The 27292-nt window shown below is 48.0% G+C and overlaps 1 protein-coding gene across 2 annotated transcripts in view; it reads right to left on the bottom strand.

The window, feature by feature from the left end:
• Positions 1–27292, bottom strand: part of Plxnc1 (plexin C1) — a 151708-nt gene that overhangs the window by 29468 nt on the left and 94948 nt on the right. For both annotated transcript variants that reach the window (XM_048418318.3, XM_085683337.2), the window contains exons 11-21: positions 25766–25945; positions 23115–23202; positions 19815–20018; positions 19515–19700; positions 17301–17403; positions 14180–14281; positions 13770–13873; positions 10983–11021; positions 10595–10719; positions 9384–9582; positions 5193–5339 (exon numbers count right to left, since the gene is read on the bottom strand). In XM_048418318.3, coding sequence (XP_048274275.3) covers positions 5193–5339; positions 9384–9582; positions 10595–10719; positions 10983–11021; positions 13770–13873; positions 14180–14281; positions 17301–17403; positions 19515–19700; positions 19815–20018; positions 23115–23202; positions 25766–25945 — 1477 coding nt within the window. The remainder of the gene's footprint in view (positions 1–5192; positions 5340–9383; positions 9583–10594; positions 10720–10982; positions 11022–13769; positions 13874–14179; positions 14282–17300; positions 17404–19514; positions 19701–19814; positions 20019–23114; positions 23203–25765; positions 25946–27292) is intronic.

The raw sequence follows: 27292 nt of genomic DNA, 5'->3' as shown, positions 1-27292 counted from the left end.
GGAAGACAGGAGCCATTGAAGACACCTATTTAAAGTTAATTTTTCATCTCCCACGGCTTGCCGTCAACTAGGTAATGGCTTACCTAACACGATTATAAAAGATGGTTTCACTCTTTGGTCAGGGAGCTAACTACGAAGCTAGTAATGGTTTCAGTATTATCTCAAGTCAGAATGGAAATGATTTGTACTATGGTAGAAGGGAAAAGAAAAAAAATGCTAAAGAATTGTTAATTAACTTCACTGTTTCGCCACAAATGCTAGGAGTATTAAAAACAAGACTGCTGAAGTGCAAACATCAGGACTTAATGAACAATGGGAGGTAATTGAAGGAACAGAGAATGACTTCATCGGGACAGTGGGTTGTTTAATTGCGGGGATAATGGATCTTCGGCAAGGACAAGCTAAATGAAACCGAAGGGGCCAGAGAGAGGTAAGGAGCTCCCAGAAACTCCTGCTGGGGATAGCCAGAGTTGGGTGAGATACGGAATGTTGTATTCAACACGCGGCGTCCCTGAACGGTGACCACTGGAGAGAAGGCCGACTCGGCATCGGCTGGCGGAAACCTTCCACAAATCCCAACAGTCATATTAATGTTTCGGCAGGCGTGTCCCCGAGCTTTGTCAAGAATTTCTAATAATCTTAAAGACTTTCGTCCCGATATGAGAATGTGTGTAATAATGCGTTTGTCGGTACACTTTCCCAGGGTGCCAAGATGCCATCTCTCTGATACAGCCGACTGGCAAGCTCATTTCCTGGGTTTAAGAGTTCAAAAAAAACATTTCTTGCTTAACTTTGATTACAAGTCACACTCCCCCTGCTAATTCAGCACGCCTGTTACGAGTTATTGATTTTTCTCATCTCCTCTGGAAACGGAGGCAAATGTCCCTTCCTCCCGGTTGGTACACTTTCCTGGAACTGAAATCCTCCGAGTTGCAGGCCCTCGACTGTGCAACCACGCTCCTGATGTGCGGGAGTGTGGGCGAGGGCCAGGTACTTAACAGCCAACGCCGCCTTGCAAACTTTCAATCTTGCAGTGGAGGAAAACAGGATCAATAGGTCTTATTCCACTCTGGCTGTCAACCCTGAACTCATGGGTGGCGTGCAAGGGCGTGCGGAGAGTAGCGGTCTTCTCTTTCTCTTTCATGCAGGGTCTCATGTAGCCTACCCTGGCCTGAAACTTCTCTAGTCGCTGTGGATGACTTTGAACTTAAATTACATTTGTTTATTAACTTCTGTGTGCATGTAGCGGGTAGAGGGCGACTTGCAGGGCCAAGTTCTCTCCTTCCTTCTACCACGTGGGTGCCTAGAACTGAACTCTGGTTGCCAGGCTTTGCAGCAAGCCCCTTTACCTGCTGAGGCACCCTGCCAACACGCAGTCTTTCTGAACCAATGCTCCACCTTCGTTTTTTGAGACAGTGTCTTCGCTGAACTCGGAGCTATAGCAAAGCTCCAGGAACTGCCTGCCCCCTCTAGCACTGGGGCTACAAGTGTGCCTCAGTGACTCATTTTAACGTGGGAATTGGAGACCCGAACTCGGGTCATCGTGCTTGTCCAGCCGTCTCCTGCCCCAAACTCCTGCACATGAAAGGAAGTCTAGGGTGGTGTGTGGAGATAAGCCCTCCCCAGAAGCATCAGAGAGAGAGAGAGAGAGAGAGAGAGAGAGAGAGAGAGAGAGAGAGAGAGAGAGAGAGAGAGAGAGAGCGCTGAGATTGGGGTCATTTGACTTGTCAGATGCCAGCCTGGTGCTCCAGGTGCTAGTGTCAGAGTGACCCTTGCTTAGGCAAGTTGGAGCATTATCCTCTCAAGACATGATGAACAAGATCTGACTTCTTAGAATGATTTGTTAGTATAATGATTTCAAATACAAAAAAAAAAAAACTGGCAGCATGGTTTTATGTTCTAGAAAACACCCTACACCTCAGAGAGGAAGCATCCTAACCTAGGAGGTGCGAAACCTAACTCATAGTTTGTTGTGTGAGGCTGTTTCTGAGTGTGCATCCAAATGGGCTTTTTCTCAACCAGGCCCTGCCATGGCACTGATTTTTGCTATTTCAAGTTGTTCATGTGACTGTTCTGGAGCTTTCTGATCGTCCTTGATAGAATTTACACACACACACACACACACACACACACACACACACACACAGACTCCAATTTGTTCACCACACCTTGGTTTTCAATTACATAAACCACCTCAGGCAAATTTAGCAAAGCAATGCTCTGTGAGCTACCAGGAATGCAGCCTCGGAGGGCAGGAGGAAGGGATGTGGGGACGGGGAGGAAGGGCGTTAAGAAAGGGAAACTTAGAAAGGTTCAGGCTGGGAGAACTTGTATGAAAGGAAATGAAGAACCTTAAATTTTTTATATTGACCTTCTGGTAATATTTTTGTCACACAAGCTTAGACTGGATCATGCGCCTTCTCTCTGGCTTCCAGTATCATCAGCCACCATGAAAGGGAGGTTGGAAAAGGAAAGGCATTAGAAAAATCATCCTTAAAGGCGAAGGCCCTAGGAGAGGACCCCACCTCTCTCTGCCAGGCTCCACTCTCCCCACTGCGCAGGAATCGGAGAAGGACAGAGCATAGATTTAATTTTCCATTGCATTTCCCCCAGAGGCTATAAAAGGGGGAGAAACCCAAAGAGTCGGCATGAATTTCTTCAACATCAAGTAACATTTTGACGATGAGTTGAGTGCTAACTAACCAGAAACACGTGGTCTTAATTGACTGCGAAATACATAATGTTTCCAAACGGGAAGGAGAGAACGCGCTCAGATGTAAAGCGCTGGAAAAAGACTCCAACCTCAAAACTCAGGGCAGCTGACTCCCTCCCCCTCTCCTCACCACAGCCCCAACTCTTCTTGGCTCCTCCCTGTCTGGTGCAATGTTTCACAAGAAGAAATCTTGCTGGATCCCCGAAAGCTGCGTTCACTGGTGACTAGCATTTCTCTCTGGGGAACCCTGGGAGGGCTGTTTTCTGTTGTAACAGCCTCACCTGGCGCCGGGTGATTTCTATGGGGAAGAGGTGGATTGAATTCCTAGTTCTGGCACCTTGCTAGCCTCTCCCTGCTGCCACTGAGAGCCACGTGCTGCTTTGGGCTTGGTGGCCAAGCAGCAAGAAAGACCACAGGGTGAGAAAGGAGGCAATAGAGTAAGCCAGGGACCCCCAGGTGACTTACATCATGTCCATGGGAGGGTAGAGCTCCTCTTTGTGTTTGCATGTGCGCGTGCATGTCTTGTCTGTGTGTATGTGTGCACGCACATGTATCTGCATGTTTGTGCAGCATGTGTGTTGTACACACTTTAATCTTTGTAAAACCTCCATGAGATGGGCAGACAACATGATTGTCACCTTTATTTTATACATGGTGGGGACGGGGCGGGGCGGGGGGGAGACTGGGGAGGCACAGGAAGTGGAGAGACTTGCTCAGTGTCACCTGACTAGCCGGTGGCAGATGCAAGGTTCAAATCTGCCTGACTCCAAAACCCAGGCTCTTAGCACTGGTGCCAACAATTCTCAAGCAGCGTCTGGAGTGGATGTTAAACATGCACGGCCTAAGGCTGAAGGGCTCTGTGGTTAAGGGCATGCGCTGCTCCGGCAGAGGACCCGAGTTCAGTTCCCAGTACCCTGGTTGGGTTGCTCACAACCACCTGTAACTCCTCCTCTGGAGGAATGGGATACCTCTGGTCTCCATGGGGACCTACTCTCTGGTGCACACACCTACACACAGGCGCACACATCCAGACAGTTGGAAATAAGTAAAGCTTTGGAAATGGATCAGTGGTTAAGAGCACTGGCTGTGCTTACAAACGACTTAGACTCAGTTCTCAGCCCCCACGGGGCAAATACAGGCAGGCACCCACATATATTAAATAAAAATAAATATAAAGTAATTTTAAAAAAATGCAAATTCTAGGCCACACCCCAGACTTGTATCTGGGGTCACCTAATGATTAGTCTGATGCTCTTCAGGCAATAGTGATGCATGACAAAGTTGGAGGGCCACTGTGCTGCCTCTGAGATGCTGACCGTTATCCACAGAAGCCAGAACACTGAGACGGGCTCCCTCTCGGTACAGCTTCCTGCATCTTGCGTGCCTGCTGAGCACACTGCTATCCTTAATGGGGATGTTACATATGGCATGAGGGGAACTGGAAACAGCTGACCCACCGGCTCCTCCCCGCCCACACACACACGACATAACCATGATATGGTCCACAGCAGCGTGGTGCCTTCTTCAATTAGGGAATGAATTCTTCTCGAATGATACCACAGGACTCGCCACTCGGAGCAAAGCCACAGGAGTCTTAGCTCTTCAGCGAGCAATTCCTGAATCCCACTGGAATCTGTTTCTTCCCTCTCCACTAATGAGATGGTAAAGAAGCCTAGAATCTCCATAGAGCTAAAGATCAAACCAAAACACAGCCACCTCCCCCAAGTCCACGAGAATGGAAAAGCTTAGAAAGCTCCTGAGCCATGCAGGAGATATTTTCCATACAAGGCCTCTGCCACAAAATTTCCCAAACGCCCCAAAGTGCTGTCTCTTTTGGTGAGGGGCACTTGAGGGTGGGTGGAGCAGGAATGGGTTAAAAGGAAGTTCTCCAGAGTTTGAAACTCCGGGTAGCCTGGCCCCTTCTCCTCCTTGAGTGATCTACAGCATTTCTCCAAAAATATCTATGAGATCACAGTACATTAAGTGCGTGACACCAAACATTTGTAACTAATCCATGGAAATAAAGCAAGGCGTCATGCTGCATGGGGAACACGGTGCCATTTGTCGTGTGTTATCGTTCTAAAATAAGACGGCCTCAATTGGGTGGAAATACATCTTCACACATTGTCTTCCCCGAGCAGAGCCCTTTGAGAAACCCTGATTGCAATTATAAGTGCTGAATAGGGAGCACTTTGCATTTCCTTTGACGATGCTCAAAGCTATAAGCAATCCTGATATTAAAATCTTCGGAAATTGATGAGTACCCCAGGCCTCGTCACAATGCTTTCTTCCCCAATCCAAGTAATTAAAATCTATTATATGAGCACGTGTTAATATTTCATCAACCACTGCTTTTAATTAAGTAGGTGCACGAGCCCCCCCCCCCGCCCCCAATGTCTAGGATATTGGTTCAGTTTTAGTGACCCAGCCACCAACCCCTGTCCTCTGAGTCCGGATGGAGTGTTCCAGGCAAACCTACCACAGTGTTGAATTCAGGGACCTGCCACAGCAGCCAGTCTTCATTCAGGGTGTACAGCGCTTTGCAAGTGATCACGTCCACGGGACCCTTGTTTATCTTCTGGTTCAGGGTCGTCACCAGCAAATAGAACGGCTCGCCAACAGTCTCCTTGGAAAAGAGAGGAAAGCAACAGTTAGCTTTTCTGCGAAGCTCAGGGCGCTACCAAGAGTGAAAGGCAGCGGTATTTCCTAACAATCAACATGCTACACCCAAGAAAATATGTATCACGCCACTAGAGCCCAGGAGCAAACAAAAGCCAGGAAGCTACCTCACACATATTATGATATACACACACAGCCCCCCAACACTGGGGAGGCATCTGTAGGGCCCTGTAATTTCATGTTTTAGTTCCTGTCTGGCAGACGACTGCTCATCAGTAGGTAAGCGCCTGAGAATGGTTCATGGAGGTAGGTAGAGATTTAACCGTGTTTACATTCCTATTTAATTGCAAACCAAAAATAAGTGACATTAAAAAAAAAAGTGCTTCCGTTAGTGTTGGCAACAGGGACCAACGCAAGAATGTTTTAAACATTTACAGAGGCGGGTGGCCTGTCAGAGTTAACAGTCTGGGGTCAGGGAAGTGGCCTTCCCTTCAGCTGTCTGTGACCTGTGCCCTACCATGTGCCAGCCCTTGTCCCTTAACATTCAGACACCTCCTGCCTGGTTCCTTGGTCACATGGGCAGTACTCCGTTTACTGTGCCAAGTCTGTGCCTGGTCCTCTCCGGCCGGGCCCAGGGTTCCTGTCCCCAGCTTTCACTTGTGAACACTCTCCTCTGAGTTTGGGGCTGGCGGCCCAAATGTGCAGCCGCTTATGTTCAAAGGGACACTGGGTAGCTCAGCAACAGGCTGTGTTCTGCTTCTGTGCTGCTTCCTGAGGCCTGCAGCCCTGGGTCAGTTTCGGTTCCTCCTAATAATGAGGTTTCCAGGATCTATGGGCATTAGGGCCTTTCGGTGGAGGAAGAAGGGTTGTGCCCAGGCCAGGGTGCCAGAGTGCCTCAGGAAAGATGAAAAGGTAGCTAGCTACATGGATCCAATTGGAGCCCCATGTTGCCAATTTCATCTGCACAACCAACTAATTCAGCCTTCAAAGTTGGATCCCTCCGGCGCTCTCTGATCTATTAGCAGGAGGAATTCCCCCACTTTGGGGCCACCTACCCTGACCCGGATCTCTTCCTTTTTACTTCTGGCAAGCACAGCCCCCTCCCCAAGACTGGGCTTTCCTCTTGCCCCTCCCTGCCATCCTCCCTCCTAGTCCACTCCCTCCCTTCCTTTGCTCCTCTCCTCCCCACGGATACGTCCTTGAGTGTCTTTCTTCTGCAGGACAGAGGGGGAACATGCAAAAGTTTCCAAGGAGGGGCGGGGGGGGGGACCTGGCATTTCGTTCTCACAAGAAACTTCCTTTATTTCAGGGTTTGCGATCTCACCGCTATCTGTTTTCCCTCCACCCCCTTGGGTGATGTCCTGACCACAAACCTAAGAGCCTCCCTTCTCCCTTCCTTGCACACATCAGAGGCACACCAAAGGCTGTCGTGTGGGGATCGGATCATCCACATTGCTTGGCACAGAAGCCAGCCAGGCCCTCTGGGCTAGGTGGAGGGAGCCGCCACTGACTTAAGGGCTCTCTTGTCAGTAGTTTCCAGAATTTTGGAAACTGATATGGTGATCTGGTCACACTCAGGCCCACAGTTCTAACTCTGACTAATCACCCCGGCATCTTTTGAGGATCCCCTTAAGAACTTAGGTGCCTGTTCCCCTGTGCCGCACAGGAACCAAACCTGGATGTCCCCCAACCCGGATGTCTCCCAACCCGGATCTCTGGATCAGAGGCAGTTTAAAAATCTTCCTAGAGAGACTGATGTTTGACCAACCTAGAGAACCACAGGCCATGAGATCTGGCATCAGCTAATATGAGAGTTAGGTATGTCTCACCCATTGGAGACAAGTCTCTTCTCTTTGGATGAAAGACCAGTTGGCTATCAGCTCACAAAGGGCATTCAGAGGCTGGTGCATCACCCATGCCTGCTTTGAACCTACAGAATCTCATCTATGCTATCTGCCTTGATTCTCCCCATATGCAAAATGGCCAAAAAGGCACTCACCTCTCTGGACCATTAAGACAACACAAGCTCCTAGCCTGATGTCTGGCACGTATAGCAAACAGCAGTCCGTAATAGATGTCAGTTGTCATCACTGTACCCACCAGACCCTGGAGTCCTGGAAGGGGCTATTACCTAGTGGTTGCTGCTTGCTTAGCATCTGTGAGCAGGGCCAAGAGGGCTGGGGCAGTCAGACTCCCAAGCCCCCTGATCCACCAGAGGGAATTCGACTGAAAGCAAAAGTTCTGCCCAGGCCTGGCTGAATGCCACTTCCTCCTGGGCACCATGCCACACCCCCGCTCACCACCAAGTGCTCCACACACTCTTGAATCAGCCCAGAGAAGAAATCTTGACCCAGAATGCTTTGCTCAAGGGGGCTGCTTGGGCTTGGAGCCCAGACTTTCTGAACACTTCACTCCTTTCTAAGGAGTGCCTGAGAGCCATTCCTGAGAGCTTGGTGTAAAGATGAGTGGGAAGTGGACAGCAAACCAGCAGCCACACCAGCGGATGCAAACCAAACCAGCAAGCAAACAAGCAAAACAACACCACGATGCCTACAGTGAACGCACTAACCCCAGGGATTCAGGCAGCCAGCTAGGTGGGCAGCTAGGGAGCTGGGGAACACAGCCACAGATAGCAAGCTTTCTGTGTTCAACACCCCCACCCCCATCCCAGGGCCTGTGCTTTCTTTTCTGCTACCTCTGGGGATTATGTACAACAGCCACGGGGATTCCCTGAAGGAGTTTTCACAGAAGAGATCGGTGGACACTAGCCCAGGGCTTTTGACTTAGCAGGGCCAGCTGAGGACCAAGACTTGGGGGCCTGGTGAGAGGGCCTGTCACCTGCACTCGCAGCAGCTGTGGCCCACCCAACCACAGTGAGACTCAAAAGCGGTTTACCCCAAAAATAACCACTTGACACCTCCCCAGAGCAGATAACATATACCAAGTAAACAGAAAAGAAGGCAGATTTCATTAATCTTGATAAACGGCCACTGCCTTGGGAATGGGAAGAGTCGGTAAATTTTTTTTTTTTAAATGTGCATCTACTCGTAAGATTGCATTAAACATTAAACTGGGCACAGCCTAATTTAAAGTGCTGCTTATGGATCTCAACTTAAGCAGCCCCGTTAAAACCTGTGGCATAACCGTGCATCTTCTTCAGAGTTTAATTAGATTTCTAACCTAGCTGCAAATACACAATGATGGCCGTTCTGCTGGACTCTGGATGGCTGGAGAAATCAAAGAGTAAGAACCTTCCATAGCAGGGCCTCAGAGAGCTGAACAAAGACCAAGTGCCAGCAAATACCCTCATTTTCATTTTAATGTTTAATAATAATAGTATTTATGGGGTTCTTGCTTAGTATTGAGCAACGGCATATACGTTCTCATCTGTGTTTAAATGAGCCCAGCAATCCCCATCTTTTGTCAAGGTCACAGGTAACATGCCAAGGAAGGGCTGCAGCTGTCTGAGTGCCAGACCCAGCCCTGGGCTCCCAGGCCCACTCTGCTAACCATGGAAACCATAGAGAGTTTGCATTCACAAAGATTTTAAGATGCAATTAAATTCAACCACATTCCATAGTCACTTCAAGAAAGTGAACTCTGAGGACAGAAGGCTCACTGGGGATTTGCTTTAATGCCGAATGCCTGGGAAGAAGGGACCGTCATTAGCTGTCAGCATATTGGCAAGTAATGAGTATTTCAAGCATGCTGTAGAGGACCCAAGAAATGTTTGTGCTCATCAGCATTGAAATGTTCCCTGGCCTCAGAATGGGCTGGCAGGACCAGGAATGCCAATTAATAACAAAGAGGATGAGTTCACATAGCAAAATCTTACCTGAGAGATTCCTAAATGAATTACAGCGACACACAAAAAAATCTTTCTTTTTTTTTTTTTAATTTTCCGTACAATCTGGAAGCCTCAAGATCAAGTACAATTAAATGCTGACACCGTGGAGCATTCTAGACTCAGATCCACAAAGACACCAGCGCCTGCTAAAAATAGCTGCCTATTGTCTTACCTCTGACCCCCGCAGGGCCCCGTGACACCTACCCGAAGGAAACCAGAAAGGCAGACAGACATCCAGTTCGTGAGGAGCTTCTCCACCACGGACTCAGTGCGCCTCAGCATGAGCTTGGGCTGCATATTGCTACACTGTTCCATCAGGTCCCGGGTCAGCACCTCCAGGATGCTGGTCAGGTAGACCAGTTTGGTTTGCAGGGCGATGGTGAGGAAGGAGGCAAACAGACACCTGTTTAAAAACAGAGCCCCGGTGAGCCATAGTCACCAGTTTCCATGGAGTCTTGCCGGCAGTAGGGGATTGTCCTCTGAGGAGCCATTTTGTGTTGTTTAGATTCCAACCAATTCTGTCCTTACGTCATAAAATTACACACTGGCCGAAGGACTCACATAGCTCGTGCCTGCCTCATACATGAAGCCCTGGTTTTGATCCCTAACAGGGCAAATATTGGATGTGGCAATGCCTGCCATCTCAGCACTAGAGAGGTAGAGACAGAGGATCAGTAAATCTCCCTCAGTTACATAGTAACTTTTAGGCCAGTCTGATGGGTATATGAAACAATAAACAAACCGCATCAATTTCAACTTTGGGACATTTCTACGTTTCTAGCAACAAGAAGTGAGTCTCTTTCCCAAAAATTTACGGTGCTTTTAAATTTAAAAATAACAGTTCTGCTTTTTTGGTTGAGAATTTTCTCATTTCTTTTTTGGTGTTGGGGGTTTTTTCAGGGTTTTACAGGGTGTTGTGTGTGTGTGCACGCGCGTGTGTGTGCGTATATGTGAGCCTTTGAGACAGAATTGGTGTTGGGCTGGTGTGATCTGAGCTGCAGACAGCCTGGCTGTGTAAACACCCTGTCAACAGCTCTGGGAAGGTGCATGCCACGTTTCAGGCAGTGGTTTGGGAACAAGGAGCGTGAGGGCTAAGGGTGTAGCTCAGTGAAAAGCATCTGTTCAGCATCTACAAGGCCCTTGATAACCAGCCCTTCGAGAAAGAAGCAAAGGTAAACAAGTAGCTTGGGGATTTGTTTGTTTCTGAGACAGTCTTACCACATAGCCTGGCTGGCCTAGAATTTGTTATGGTCTCAGACTCACAGAGACATAGAAGCAAGAAGATCTGGACCATGGACCAAAGTCTGTCTTTGGTGTGCTGGGATTAAAGACACGTGCTGTCATACCTGTCGGGCGTTTAGGTTTTAATGTGTCTGCTTAAGTGCGTAGCAAAATACAAAAGTATTAGCACGTACCTGTCCTTTACCGAGAAGTTCTTCTGCTTTTCAAGGGTATGGATGACAGTAACTAGGAAGCTTTTATTACAGATGAGGGCATCCAAGGCTGTGAGACTCTCGTTCTTGTCATTGGCGTCTCTATTCTGAAAGGGGGGAGGGGAGCCAACATAATAATATAACAGTAGAATACATAAGTTAACATATCTTAGTATATAGTATACAACTTGAAAGAAAGTAGCTCCACAATGGGTTTTCCAAGACAATGAATGATTTAATATTGAACTCATGATCCAAAAAAAAAATCCACAATAAAAATTGAAAGTCATAATAGCGGTGGTGACAATGACGGTGATGACACAGAAAGCCAGACAGCCACTGGGCTAGAGAAGAAAACTGGGAGACTTACATGCATGTCTTCAGTGAAGATGTGTGTGAAGCCACCTGACTGAGAGGAAGAAGACACGTTTATTATTCGTAACATCCAAGGGAAGCCAACAGTGTATTTTTGCTATAATACTCAAGTCCATTTCAATAAAGCAGAGATGCTATCTGCTAATCTGAAGACCCCCTCGGGCTTGTGCCCGCTGTGTAGCCTCCAGGATGTAATGAGTAACTATTGCGTGCTCCAGAAACACCTGTGACTTCTGGAAACCTCTTCGAATAGTTGCCAGCGCATGTCAGCCTCATCTTTTGGGAGATTCCGTTGCATTTGAAAAAGAATGGACTCAAAGAAATGGTGGTGGGAGATTATGGGAATGTCAGACCTCTGTCAAGCAACTGACCTGTAAAGATAAGGCCCACCCAGGGCTGACCCCGAAGGGTAAGGCCCACCCAGTGCTGACCCCTAAGGACAAGGCCCACACAGTTGTAACAGCTTTTGGTAGTTACATTTACTTATGGGGGAGGGGGAGGGCATGCCAGTGTGTGTGTGTGTGTACATACAACTCTTGGGAGTGAGTTCTCTTCTATTTGAGTCCCAGAGACTGAATTCTTATTGTTAGTGGCAATAATTCTTATTGCTTTGTGGCAAATGCCTTTACCTTCTGAGTCTTTCAGTGGCCCAATAATTCATTCTCGACCTTCTGTTGAAGTAGTTCCCTGGCTCCCTGCCTCAAGGTCCTTTCCCCATTTCATTGTTTTGTTCCACTTTAGAGATTAGATATTCTGTTTACGCGGTCTCTTCTGTTTTCAGAACAGAAGTTAGTCTGTCTACTGGAGGGACAGAAGTCCAGGGTCACTCTTTGTGACATTGGGAATCTGTGGCCAGCCGCACTGTCTGGAAAACTGTCTCAGACACAAACCAGCAGGCGGAGCAGCGGCTATCTGGGCCTTCTCTTCCTTTGCCGTCTTGAAGGAACTGACCAACCAAGTTCTCTGGAGCACCCAAGCTCCAGGGCCAAGCACTTGGCTCCAGGTCAATCATCTAAGCGTCTCATTAACACTTGGCCTCATCTGCTGCCTAGGCGCGTGGCAGGAGGCCTGGCCTTGGGGCACGGCCTTTCCCTTCTTCCCTCTTATTACTTTTTACTATAAACTCGGTTTTGACTTGGGTTCCATCAGAGAGTTTGGCAAAATCCCTGGTGGTTACTTCTTGGGTCCTCTCTCTTAATGGCTCCTCTGACTTCCGGCGTTCCATTTGCCTTTCAAGATTACGCTTGAACCCTGAGTTAAATCAGTCACTTCAGCTCCTCGTGACTATTTCTCTCTTGCCCTAAAATAGCGTCATGTTATGCTGGCTTTTCTTTCCTTTGGAGACACTCAGCAGTGTTCCTGGACACTCATCACTGTGCCTTGTCCCTGATTACTGACTTTAGAAGATAGGAGAATTTCCTTTTCAGGCCACGGATTACGCTATTCAGCACTCAAGGGCAATCATTAGCTGTAGAAGCCCACACAGAACTCATCTCGATGCTGGAAGATCTCTGTTATTTTATTGCTTTTAAATTCTTAATGGGGATCTCAGAGAGCTGGGAACTGGGGCTCGCAATGTGAGCCTCGCCCTGACTCATGGACTTGAATTTCCCTCCTTTCCCCAGGTACAGCAAACGGACGAGGCAGCCAACAGCCAATCTTGGTGCCTGGTGTTCTTGGCGGAGAAGCCAAAAGGCTGGCCTATTTGTAGTCTTCTTGATTTATAACCCCAAGGCTTAGCACCCCTCCCCCCCAATATAGCAGGTGTCTTGTGGCAATGTCCTAACCTCCTGACAACATATTATATATCATAGTGCCCACTGCTAGAATGGGAGAGAAGCTAGAAATTGCTTCCTGCCTATGCCTGTGTTCCCAGGCTTTTGGCCAAACGGAGTCAAGGTGCTTCAGACAAGGTGATATAAGCTCTTCCCATGGCTTGAAGAGATTTCTGACTTTGCTGACTGCCCTGGATCTAAATACGGTCATTGGGATGAATGTGTTCCAAGGCAGGGGAGAGGGGGTCTCTCTGGGGTCACCGAAGCAATGCGGCACAGCTGAAGTATCAAGATGTTGAGCCATGAGACAGAATGGGTGAGTGCTTTGTCAAAGGCTTGGGAGGGTGAATGAAGACTCAGTGGGTGAAGAAATAGAAGTATCTGTCAGGACAGAGGTGAGGCCCGTAACCCAAAGGACGCTATGCACGACTGCACACTATACACACTCCTTCCTGAGGCTCTAGAACAGCCCCCAACTCCGCTCATATACCGGCATCCATTAAACGAGGAAGCTACAAACTGATCCACTAAAGAAAAACTGCCCGGGAAGAGACCATAAAACCTCTACCTGGCTAGAAATGCCGGCCATCAACTCAAATTCCCTGGGTGTCCACTTTCTTCCTTGTTGACGGTACCACTTTCCGTTTCCAATTGAGAAATAATAGTGACTAATCTAGGAGCGGCCGTGCAAGTCAGGCAGATAAACATAACAAATTGGTGAGCCCGCAATTGATCGATCTTTCAATGAATTAGCTCACTTCCCAGCAACGAATTCAGTTCGAAACTGGTAGTAAAAAAAAATAAAGCAAAAACCATCACTCTAAACCTCCGACTGTCCTGGGTTTTTGTTACCAGGCAAAGAGGAATCACCACTGGCCTGTTGCTTCTTTCTACCCTAATCAATGCAATTAATAATGGTCCTCTTCCCTGCTCGGCTTGAACTTAAGGCAGGATCTTGCATTATTATTCAAGGCTCAACCTGTGGATGATGATCAATGTTCTTTTACCTCAGGGAAGAAAGTTCTCAGAGCGAAGTGTTTGTAGTCAAGGAAGGGTACGGTTCCAAAACTATCAACCACATCCAATTTATCCATCTGCAGCTCGGCAAACCCTGCAAGACAGAATCCCAAGAGCCACATTTTCACTCCACAAACACTGGATAAGATTCTCTGCTGTTTTGTCTAACACCGAGTATGACCTTGGTTTTCATTAAAGAAAAAAAATAAAACAATAGATAATTACTCGGCCGGCTGCAGAGAAGGAGCTGAAGACAGACACAAAGCCAGGCCCATACCCTGCTGTTCAGTTCTCTATTATACCAATGGTCCTCATTATGGGGCGCTCTCCACATAAGGGCAAGAATGAAGACAAAAGTGAAGGGGGCTTGTTTTTCTGAAAACAAAATCTCCGCGCTTACCATCACGTATCTCTTTCCGGAGCTCGCTCTCCAGCAGTTCCAGCTGTTGGCTCTGCTTCCTACTCAGCTCCTTCGACTTGTGCCTGGTCACCACCACGGCCACTGAGGAGACAGAGACGCTGCGTCAGACGGGGAGAGCGACACCGAAATGAAGGAAAAGAAAGAGGGAGAAAGATGGAGAGTAGGGAATAGCTGGCAAAAATCCATCGTAGGGCCAGGGGTCTGGCCTGGCATGGCCCAGGCCCTGGTTCCTCCTCCACTGCCACCAAAACAAAAGGAAAAATAAGAGTTTGATTTTATTAAAGGGGCATTTCCATAAGAGGTTGCTCTAAAGAGGAAGGTGTTAAACACAACAGAGAAGGGAAAAAACCCACTCAGTCCTCTTAAAGTGAAAATGAAATCAAATAACCTTCACTTGTAACCAAAGATCCCAGCTGACTGGAAAGTAATGAAACACGCCGAGTTTCCCTCCAGCCACTGGCCATTTATATTGTTCCGTTCTTTTCTCAACATCTCTAAACATCTCTGGAGAAATAAAGCAGTGTTGCAAATGCAGGGTGGAACCGCAGGTCCGTCCTGGCTGCAGAAGCCTAACTTGCATAGTTCAGAAAGGGTGACATAAAGTAAGTCATCGGGAGCCCCCACAGCTGACTGCCTGCCTTGGTCCCCGCCAGGACTCTGAACCGTGCAGTCTGGGTAGTCAAAGGAATGAATCCTGGAGCTCAGGTTTAAAGCCCACTCTGTCACTTCATTTACTGCCTGTGCGACCCTGAGCAAATCCCTTAGCATCTCTGGGCTTGCCTGCCTTACCCACAAGAGCTGAGACAGAGAAGAGATTACAAGCAGTCAATCAAGATATCACATCGACCCGAAGAACTAACAGTTGGCAACTCTCTTGCGTTATCCCAGGAGGATCTCGTCTTTGAACAGATATTAGACAAATGGAATTGGGGAAATGGCTTGGTCAGTACAGTGTATGCTGTGCAAGTATGAGAATCCATGTATAGTCAGAGACACTACAGCAAGATGGGAGACAGGGACTGGAGTGTCCAGTGATAAACAAAAAACCCTGTCAGCATTACAAAGTTGTCTTCTGCCAGCAACATGTGTGCTATGGTAGTTAGGCATCCGTCCCTATCCACACACACATATCCACACACACACAAGTTGCCCTCTGCCAGCTACATGTATGCTATGGTATTTGGGTAAATACACACGGATGAACACACGCACATGTGCACACACACACACACACGTTGTCCTCTGCCAACATGTGTGCTACGGTATTTGAGCATCCCTCCCTACACACACACACACACACACACACACACACACACACACAGAGATTTTCTTCTTCAAGCAATTACATGAAGGAATGGCTACTAGCAAGTACAGACAATGTTTGCTCAACACAGTCACATAGAATTCTTTCCCAGACTTTGCCACCGCCTCAACAGTGCTTCCTATAATCAGGACTGTGCATTTCCATAAAGCCCAAACTCACCCAGCCAGAGAACCCCTTTTTCCAAGAAGATCATATGGGATCATGACTCTCTAGGAAGCTACTTTGAACAACCCTGGCTCAGCATGCAAGGGGAGCTGGTGCATCCACACAGCAGGGTGGGTTTCCTGGCTCTGTTGGTAGCAGGCTTAGGCTAAGTGTGTTTAGTGTTTTCCCTAATGGCATGACAGAGGAATAGGGTAGGTTTACTGTAGCTGCTGGCGACACATCCTCCCTAGAATGAGTCAGAACGGGGGTGGTTTTTTGAGAGGTTCTGCAAATTACCTAAAAGGTCAAAAATGACCTCTTCAAAGTCTGGGAAGAGACCAGAAATTTCTAGAAGTCACAAAGTGGCCAGAGCTATCTGGCGAGTCTGAGAGAGCTGAGCAAGTTTGACTGAAGTAGGTGCCCAGCGCAGAGCTCGGCATCTGCACAAGCAATCTTCATCGAAGCCTGTGCCAACCAAGACTGTATTAAAATGCCAAGCCAAATTTTAGATCGTAAATACATGACAGAGGTAGACAACTTGGTGAAGAGTATAAAAAAATACCCGAAGTAATCACCGACAAGGCAAAATAGGATCTCTGAAAAGCAAATTCATTTACCCAAACCAGTTAACGGCCCACGTATATCTTCCCTCACAAGAGCATGAGCTGCCCAAGGAAAGCACCAGCCCTTAATTTGTCTCTTGATCTAGAGTCATCGACATCGCACCCAGTGCTCAGAAAGAGCAAAGGAAAACAGTTGGAAGGAGAGCCAAGGAAACGCTGGCCCTTGCCTCCAGGCCCCTACAGGGGCAGAAAGACACCAGGTGTACTTAATCGGCAATGAAGAAATGCTACATCGTTTGAGAAAGAAGGGGAAGAAACAGAATAAAAAGGTCACACACAAAATGGCTGCAGGCACCAGCTGTAGAGCGATGGATAGAGACCCCACCAGGCAGCAGAGACTGTGGCGAAAATCCAGGGAGCACGCACCGTCTTCATAGCGGTGGAGAGGCTCTAACAACTGATGTGAGGTACAACTGGGATCCGATAGTTGAGACATCTCACAATCCTCAACAATAATTTAAAAAGTGTTACCCTAACTTTGAAATGTCAATGTCTTCAGTTAAAAAAAAAAACAAACCTCGCCGCAGGACCCAATAAAACATTAGTAGGCTGGATTCATCCAGTGGTAGTTGGTATGGCACCTCTGTGTCCATAGGAAGAGCATGTTGGAATGGGAAACACAGATACACTTGCAAAAGCTGATTCCCCCAGGAAAAAATGGGACATGGTGGTGCTTGGTGGACTGGGGAGACAGGATGAGATGACCAAATCCTGGGTGCCCTCGTATGGACTTGTTTTTAAAATGGTCCCCAGAACTTTGAGAGCCAGCTGGATATTTCTCAAACACACGGTACCATCTTGTAATCCAGCTCTTTGTTACTGTGTACCCTAAGAACTCGCTAGGAAGGCCTCGACGAGCACCTTTTACCCCTCTCACAAAGTATAAGTTGGGCTTTCATCCATTAATAGTTAATGAAAAACGAAAGCGCTCCCAAAAGCTGAAGATCTGCCTGCCCACGGAGAAGCCTCGGGGCATAGGTTCCCGGACAAACAGAAACAGGGCACTTACCAACAATGACAATGGCCAGCAGGATGGGAAGCGCGATCAGAAAATACCACGTGGAAGGAACCGATTCCTGCTCCACATAGAGTTCCAGGTTTCCCAGCTTGACCTGATAGGGACAGATTGGCACCATGAGCCCCCGGGGAGGCACACACCATAGGCAGGTGCACTGTCCTGCCCCGATAGACTTCCCGCAAGACACAGAAGCCGTGGGGTGGTGGGGGTCTGTAGGCTTCCAGTGCTGGCCCTCTTTGTCCTGAGGCTTACCACCGCAGAGGTGGGCTAACACAGATGCAGAAGCGCCCTGGCCTTTCTCCACAGGAGTGATTCCATTGCCCTGTCTCCCACCCTGGGGCTTCCAGGCAGGAAGGTTTCGAATGCTGCCCTCTTGGTGAAAATATGTTTGGTAAGAATAACCAGCTGATCCCTGAGGGCCTTTTCCACTTTCTGATTTTTGCAGGGTGAGGGGTCAGGGGGCTAAGAAGAACTTGGGAATTACACTTGAAATGGGAAAAACTATATATCTGCATTCTTTCTTCATGGTTGCGGCGCGCGCGCATGTGCGCGCGCACGCTCACGCGCACGCACACACACACACACACACATATACACACACACACACATGTGCTAAGGCAGCCCTGTGGGACCCAGGCTGCCCTAAGGAATCACCAAGAAAAACAACTGGGTTGATACCACGTCTTGGTGGTCTAGCTTTTCTCTCCTTGTAGGGTCTTGTTAGTCTGTACCATGCCTCATTCTGTCATCTCTGAAATGGGACGTTGACAGGGCCTAAGGTGGGCTATGGTAAGAACCAAAAGTCCTGTCCTATAGGATGTCAGTTCACCCCATCCCTATACTTATTATCTAGTAAATGCCCAGAATCAAACACCAAGCCCCTAGCAATGGCTAAAAGGTCCTAATAATCTCTGGCCCTCCCTGTGAACTCTCTAGTCTCCTGGGATTGCTCCTCTCATTTCAGCCGAGCTGACCCACTGGGTGCCAATCAGACCTGCCTGGCAGGTTTCTGCCTCAGGACCCTGGGAACCTGTACTTCCCTCTGTCCAGTGTGTCCACGTAGGAACGGCACACATTTCCACAGTTAGATGGAAAGACAGCACCAACTTCTCCTCCCCCTCTCACTGTCCTCCCTAAAGATTGCTTCTTTGCCGCATGTCTCCACTGAGAAGCTCCAGGAAGGCAGCTGTTTCTGTCTGCTTTCTGCTCTGCTGGGTTCGAATCCCAGTACAGGCACTTGGGGGCTGTGCTGCAAACTGAGGATGCAAGTGTGTGCTGCACTCTGACTAGCGTGGAAGGCGGGGCCCTTGTGGGATCAGCTGTTGCTGATTTTGTAATGAATACTACCTCTTTTACCAAAATGATAAACAAAGGGAAGGAGGGTTAGGGAAGTCAAATTCCTTACCTAAGGCCACCAGCTGTTAGGGACACAGCAGGGACATGAGCTCATACTCATTTTTTGCCTCCCACTAGGTAAGTTCTTTCTTGTCTTTTAGCCAATTTTTTTTAAAACCACAAAGCAAAGTGTTGTTCTTTCTTCTTTTTGTAATGCTGGAGATTAAGCCTGGAGCCTTGCGCACCACAGGCGAGCACTCTACCACTGAGCCAGAGCCCCTGTCTCACAGGGTGTGTTTTACATAGACTGTACAGAGCCTCTCCCATTGGAAAGAGTCAACAACACCGGGCATTTCCCTTCTCAGAGGGTCCTCAGTCATAGCTGGGAAAGGTGGCCAGCACAGAGGAAAGGGAGACCACAGCAGAGGAAGCCACTTGCAAACCATGGGTTATTTAATGGCTGCTGACAGAAGTTAGTGCCACCCTGCTTGTGCTCAAGAGGCTTCTGCTTGGGTTTCCGCTAAGACACACCACCTCTGCATTTAGAGAAAGAACGATAGTCCAGGCATCAGTGGGTCTGGGATGCTGCTCACAGATGCTATGGTCTAACGGTCCAGCCAGCACAAAAGCTCATTAGGATTACAGACAATGGTGTGTTCAAAGCTTTGGCATTCAAAGAAGCACATGGATGGATCTGCCTGCTATTCTGGTAGGATTCCGCTTGGACTTGCAGGATCAGCTTTGTTTATCTCTCATGTAAAGAGGAAAGAAAAAATCTAAGGATCTATGATTTCATCCCAATCTGGGGGTCGGGAAGGGAATGACCAAGGCGCGGATCAAGACAACAGGTGGGGCTTCCAGGCGACTTACGCGGACTTTCTTCGAGGAGGTGGCGATGCTGTTTGCATTCTTGATGCTTTTGATCTTGCACAGGATGGTTGTGAGATCCTGGTTTCTGGTAATATTTTCAAAACTGCAATTAAACTGTTTGTTTTCCCCGTGGAAGAGAGTAATGTCAATGTCATCCTTGGAAATGTTGAAATTGTCATTTTCTTTCTGCAATGAACATGATGATGACAAGGGACTCAGAGCCCACGTGGAAATGCACACACTTTTCCAGCCCATGACTGGGAATAGCCCACACCAAAAAAAAAAAAAAAAGAAACATACTTGAATTTTTACTTCCAATTCTGTGTCAATCTCAGACTCCACTCGGTACCCTGTAAATCTAGGATCCTCAAGGTATTGCAGGGTCCCACACTCCAAGTAGGTATCTTGGACTCTTAGCTTCACGGCAACATTTGTACGCCCCTTGGAGCTCTTTAAATTGGGGGCTAAAAACCTGCAGGAAGTTGCTGTGCAATATTCAGAGACCTAGAGAGAAGAACGAGCCCGTTAGGCACCAAAGGACCCGGGGAACCAAACTTCTGGTTTTCCCTCTGTAAAACCAGGCTAGTAACACTGCGACTCTCACAGGGTTAAATTAACCCTCAGTGAAACGGACTGAGATTAAAAACTCATTCAATTAAACGTGGGCTCCCATGAATGAGATTCTATCTGCAAGAGCGCTTAGGGTCTGACAGGCATGCACACAGGATGCTAGCATACTCAACACATAGTGTCATGGATATTGGATTCAGGAAAGCTGTCAGGTGACGTCATGAGGGAGTGGATGCTTTGCAAAGAGAAGCAGGATGAACAGAAAAGGAAACACTTTGGGCTCAAAGCACGAAGGTGGCTGAGTCCTGGAAACTTGGGGTGGAAATTGAGAGCCAAGGCCAGCTGCTAACTCGCTCGTACCTGGCTGAGTCACTGTGTGTCAAAGGAGCCTCTGCAGAGTGTCAGCAAGAGGCCCTAAGCAGAGAAAGCTCTGGCAGAGGCTCCCTGTTAGCAGAAGTCCCTAACCACAAGGAGGAAGCAGCTTTTCAGGCATAACAAGAAATCACAGAAAAGCAAAGCCAAAGGGCAGGAGGTCCCTTAAGAAATGAAGGGCACAGACACGGGAGCGGAAGTAGCAAGCCTGGCCCAGTTTCTGAGCAGGTTTATTTACAAAGAAAACCCATAAATACAAGGCCATTTGCAAGGGTACAGGCAGGGAAACCTTGCAGGAAATGTAAGGAGAGGCTGGCGGGTGTGTTGGGGGTGTGGCTCGGTGGCAGAGGGCTTCCCTGGTATGCTTGAAGCCCTGGGTTTGATCCTTAGCACTGTAAGATAAAAAGGAAGGGACGGACAGCGGGGTGGAGAGGAGACTGCCTGATGTGTCAGGTGGGAGAACCATTCCCTTTACTTTCTCTAATCCTGGAGTTACAGGCGAGTGGACAGAGGCAGAGATGGCCACACCTGTGCAAGCACACCCTCCCTAACCTCAACACTTTTCTAAATTCCGGCCTTCTTCCTTGCCTTAGCCCTTTTGTGATAGGATGAAAAGTCACTGGACAGCAGCGCCCCCCCACCCCCGCTTCCTCAGTAGGGGCCTCAACACCACCATGCTGGCTTTTTACCAACTTTTTAGAAGAAGGACCAGCAACAGGGTCACGCTAGCTCCTTATTCCTAAGACCCCACCTGTTTGTACTGGGGACCAACCCCTATTTTTGAACAACTTCCCAGCCACCACCTCTGGTCATCCGATTTTCTTCGAGCCCTGGAAGTGAGACTGCCGGCAGATTCTAGGCATCCCTCCTTCACCCACCCCCGATGTTCTCGTCTACACTGTTGGCCCCACTTCCTCTTCAATAATAATGTCAAAATGACCTGCCTCACCATCACCAGTCCAGTAGAGCCTCACTGCAGACAGCGGTCCAACGGAGAGCTCCACAGGGGCCTGGGAATGGCTCAGTCACACTTGGACATGTCTCAGCTATGCCTGAGCATCATCTGCACATGAGCATCCTCTCTGAGTTGCTGCCTCTCCAAACTACCCTAAGCACCACCGATAAAATGGTACCCATACTCATCACTTCTTGCCGAAGTCCCTCAAGAGCTCCTCAGTTGCCTACAGAGCCAGGGGCACTGGGGGATCAATTGCCGAACGAAGGGTGATGTTTTTAGCATGATTCTCTCTCACACGTCCCTACGCATTTCTCAGGGACCCGCATCATGACTCGAGCACAGCCTCTAGGTTTCAAACAACTTGGTTGTTTCAGCCAAGGGTTGGTGAGGAACCTGTCTTCTGTGCCTGCAGTCACCCCCCTCCTGCCTCTTTGCCTGCCTGTGTACCCCTGCCCATAGTCCTCCATTTGCTGTCTCGACTCCATCCACACATACTTCCGGTGGGAAACACATCATGCCTTTCCTTCTGGGACTCACGGGCTTTCTGGTCTGGAAGGAATCAGAGGACCTAGCGCTTACCATCCAATGCCTGCCCTGCTTGTCTAGTTCCACTGCAGGTCTGCCATCTTCCTTCAGGAAGGTGGGGGAGGGGGGAAGTAGCTCATTTCCCCTTTGTTCTTGCAGCCAGCCAAATGTTTTGCTTACAGTAGGTACTCAGTAAATGGGACATGCTTTGGGTAAGAGAGCATATCTCCAGGTCTTCTGCCGCAGGCTGTGCCTCAGGTCGAGGGTCACGAATGAATGTGGTCCTTTCATGGGGAATTGGCCAGAATCAGACACACTACACTGTGAGGCTGGGGACTGGCCAGGAAGTGTGTCAGAAAGGGGATGTGTGGAAGAAATGGCGGTAAGGAAGATGGATTGATATGCCTCCCGTTTCTGAACACATGCTGGTGGTTGCCAATGGGACAAAGTTTTTGGCACCCTCAGCTCTGCTGTCCCTGAAAGGAAGCGGCCCAGAAAGGCCACTCCCTCACATTAGAGAAAAGAAGGAAGGAAAAGGAAGAGAAATCAAGAAGCACCTACAAGTGACAGCATATCTAGAGGGGCCAAGGAGCAGCTGTGGTCCCTCACCGCTCCTCAGGTACCCATGGCTTCCACCTATAGGCTCCTGGGAGACTCTCTAGGTTCTTCTCAGAGAACCGAGTCCCAATAGGGACCAGACATTCTGCACAGTCTGCCTCTACTTTGGGGACACGGGCGAAGGCAAAAGAAAGTGTCTACATGTGACCTCAGAGACAATGGACAAGAGCATTTTTGTTACTCAACAAGTCAGCGACCTCCACCCGTTGGGCCACCACCACCTACTCTCCACAGGTTCTGAACATCACACCTCAACCATCCACAAGGACTTTCACACAGATGCAAAAGCATTATTATCTCATTAAATGGCTCGCCCCGAATCTCACACAGGGGGAACGTAACAGGCCTTATCAGATGAAATTCGTTTCTGGTTCCTCCTGTGTGGCAACCCCAATTAACTCCAAGAATGAAGGCTTTCTGTCACAGGACAGACAGTGCATATCATAAAGGAACAGGAGATGAGAATGCCAAAGTCGTAGAGATGAAATATAGCCCCCACGTACGCAGCTCAGGGACGGGAAAACAAAATTGTGAGCGAAAATGATTCTTCCACTTACATTCATGTTTCCCTTTAGCTCGTGTGAAATGACCAGGTTGTCAATGACGTCAAAATTCCTGCCGATGATGGTTATGTTTTGCCCACCGCTGCAAGAGGTGCAAAGACAATGGTAAGCCACAGGCAATTTATACTTACCAAAATCATCAAATGATTCACAAGTCATGTTGAGCTTAGTAATCTTTGGAAGACAATTAACTAATTTCAATTTCAATTGCAAGATAATTTTAGAAGCCTTTAAATGGTGTTGGGTACAGACTCATGGTTTTTAAGACACATAACATATGAAAATGCAGGTCAGATCCTATTTTAATTCTGGGAAAATGCCCAAATTCTTTAATAGAATTTGAGCTTTTTTGTGCTGTTTTGCCATATATACCCAGATCATCTGCTGCGCCTTGAGAGCATCTCAGGGAACAAAATCTCATTCGATTATTGTTTAATCTGCCTGAAGATGATCCGCTCTAACAATTCTCACCATCAAACTCCCAACCTACCAATTATATTTTATTTAGTGAGATGGAGAACAGGTTGGACAATGTGAAATGGTAAGCGACATTGAAGTTTGCCTTCTTGTTTAAGATACAAGGTTTCAGCATAAGGGGAGGATACATAAATCTTAGCAAAACCCCACTGAGTGACTTCACCTATTCTCAAGGTGGTACCAGACACCATCAAAGAAGTCACTGGGTGTGAAGTAAACAGTTGTCCGCAGCTTTGACTCTCTCAGAGGTCCCCAGACAGGGACCTCAATGTATCAGGTCCAACACTAGCGGACTCCTGATGATATCCAGGAGATAGACAAAAGCAGGCCAATACATGCAGGGCACAGAGAGGTCCTGAGCCCTCCGGATACAAGGTGGTAGGGCCCCTATGGCCACCTGACGACCTCAGTCACTAAAAAACCAACCCGAGCATAGTCTACTGTTTTCAGACTGCGGCACCTACTTCTTGCTCAAAGTTCAAAAACGAGAAGCAGTTGAGACCCATGGGCTCAGCACAGCCATGATGACAAAGGTGGCATGTGAGAGAAGCCAAATATTGTGGTGGAAAGAATGTATCCTGAACCCACTGTCAGAGAGCTGGGTCTGTTGTCTGAACTGTGTTCCTGCCTCGGTTCACCCCTGCCTAAGAGCCAACCCACCACTGGTCTCTCAGGGCTTCTGTAAGATTTAACCAGGTCAGTAGATACACCATGGTTATGTGGTAAGTACCACATCCGGTCTACTTTTTATACTTGGTCTCAGAGCAGAGGGATGGATGCATGCAAGAATCTTGTTTTTTGACATCTCAATCCACGCTATACCACTCCAGAGCGTGCAGACGCTCTGACCCCCAGGTTACTCAGGAGGAGGCTGTAGGTAGAGAGAAGATTTTGAGGGGAGAGAAGGGGATAATGGTAAGGATTGAACCGGGGCCTCACACGTGCTAGGCAATATTTTACCACTAAACTACATCTCCTGACCCGAGATAAGGCCGTATGAGAGATAATGAAAGTTTGGTGAGCTCACTGAGGGACCCTAATCTGATAGGACTCACGGTGTTCTGAAAAAACATTAGGGTACAGCCTTAGATGGAGGGTACCTGAAAACATGGCAGAGACAAATTACCTCAGAAAGGGCTAACCTTCCTCACATCTCAGAAGGGGCTAACCTTCTTCACATCTCAGAAGGGGCTAACGTTCCTCACATCTCAGAAGGGGCTAACCTTCCTCACATCTCAGAAGGGGCTAACCTTCCTCACATCTCAGAAGGGGCTAACTTTCCTCACATCTCAGAAGGGGCTAACCTTCCTCACTTCTCAGAAGGGGCTAACCTTCCTCACACTCAGCTCCATAACATAGAAGAAATTCTCTGTGCTGTTGAAGCTGCCCAGCCCGAGCTCTTTATTTTGGCCATAAAGGAACAGCAAACACAGCCACCTCCCACATTATTCTTAAATAAGAACATGAGGGTTTTTATTTTCTCTTTTCCCTTCTCATTTTTTTCCCTCAATGCTTTGTCAGTGTTTTTTATCTTGAGAGTACTTGGAAAATTAACTTCACGTCGTGTGAGACGAAGAAAATCTCTTTGGGGTTATACTCCGAAAATCTAAATGTGAATTTAAATTTGAGAGGGAGAGACTTCCCCCTCCCCCGTTAATATATTGGATTTATCTGAAAGAGTTTGTTTTGGAATTTCTACCTCTCAAGGAGCATCTTTGGAATGTAGAGGCTGCGTGCAGGCCTCAGTATTTCTCCCAAAGCATTCAAAAGCATTGACTCCAAACGTTTACAAAGTAAAAGCTGTGAAGAGACAAGCCCTGTGTCACGAGCAGGAGAGGCACCTGGTACAGAAAGGCACAGTAGCCGCCTGGGCTAAGAACAGTCACTGTGGCCGAACAAAACGTCTGAGCTGTGAGTTTCTCGGTAGCCACGGTGAAATAAAAACAGGCCGTGCTCACGGTGCTTAAGTGACAACATGACAACCAGCTTATCAGGTGGCGAGCATTTCTCCGGGAGGGACCCCGCAAGGGAGATTTAGGTGCAGCTGTTACGGCTGGGGAGATTTAGGGGCAGCTACCATGGCTGGGGGGATTTGTATGATGCTCACGATCTCATGCACACGACCTTCCTCCTGAAGAAGAGAAGCCCTTTGTGGGTCCCGACAGTACCTGATCCAGGTGGTGGCAGGGACTATCAGGGAACAGTGCGGCAGAGCAATGTAGGACAAAGCCCCCGCCGAAGAGCAGTTCCCGCCGTCGAACTGAATGCAGACGTCTTTCATCTCTTTCCGGCTCGACGGAAGTGAGAATTTCATATGGGTGTCATTTAGCACGTGGCTAACCCGGATCCTAGAAAGGGATCAGGACACAGACACTTAGTACACTGACCACTTAAGGTGACAGCCTATGAACTTCGCTTGAAGATGGCCCTGAACTATCCGAACAAGTGTCCGCATCAGCAAGGGCCACCTGTGGGGTACAGCTCCCTCAGGCAGGGCTTCTCTTTCTGCTATGCCTTGTCTGCTTTTGATCTGCATTCCTTTTAGAAGTGGGAAATGAAGGAGAACTATTACCTTTGCCCTCAAAAGTCGTAATGAACCAGGGCAAGGAGAGGCATTACATTAAGTTAAGAAATGATGACTGATTTCAAGGAGCAGCATGGTACTGACTGCTCTTGTTGGAGATACACTGAAGGATCCATGAAGTGACATGGTGTCGGGATTTGCTTTTAAGACTTTCCAGCCACTATGTCCTCTGCCCTACCCCCACGAGAAAAAGAAGAAACAATTGGAAGAATGTCCACCATTTTCAACTTTGTAAACAGGCTTACTTATATGCATCTTTTTTATATGTGCGGATATTTCCATAATTAAAACCTTTTTCTTTTAAAGAAGTAGTTCCATGGGGCAGGACCCCAGGCAGACCTGACAGTTCTGCCATTCAGAGAGCAGAGGACCTGATTCAGGAACCCCAAAGTCCCAGAATCAATGGGCATGGAGCTGGCACCCTCAGGAGCTTCCAGACCAAAGCTGTCCATGTCGTCCCTCTGCTACCTGCAGTGACTCTTGTGTCTATGACTTTCTAAAGCACATGTTCAGGCTAAGTTGCATTTGCCATCTGTTAGGCTTAATGATGCTACGGGAGAATCTGTTTTTATGACTAGAAGGATATTATGTGCGTGATTATTAACCGTAATGCTATGACCACACCTTTGAAGAAAGCAAATGCGAAAGATACCAGAGTCCATTTGTATGTACCTTGCCCCAGATGTATGTATTTTAAGGTTTACATTTATTTAAAGTAACGCTTTAGGGCGTTCGTCCTCAAAAAATCATTAAACACAAACCTGCTTATAAATTTTGGAAGGCAAAAGGTGGGAATATAGAGCATTCAATCACGCCACTTCTCTCACCCCCGCCACTTAAAATAGTCATTCACTTAAAAAGTCCGCATTAAAAGAGTTTGGGGTCATCATGGGCTCAGGCATGAGACTAACTGGGTTATTGCAGCGACTGCTTGTGAACTTGGGTTCTCCATGCAGATGTGGTTAGGGGAACGCTACACACAGAAAGGTCTCTTTGTCATTTAATTTAATAACTGTGGCATCTCAGGATGCATTCAGAATTGAAATGAGGGCATAAAGAGTCAGAAACAGGGTAACGCTCCGGAAACAACTTCTTTTGCAGCGAGGCTGAT

This window comes from Myodes glareolus, chromosome 26, assembly GCF_982192425.1.
Source record: "Myodes glareolus chromosome 26, mMyoGla1.1, whole genome shotgun sequence".
Taxonomy (NCBI): domain Eukaryota; kingdom Metazoa; phylum Chordata; class Mammalia; order Rodentia; family Cricetidae; genus Myodes; species Myodes glareolus.
Note: the sequence above shows the minus strand (reverse complement) of the source record. Positions and strands in the feature narration are given on the sequence as shown.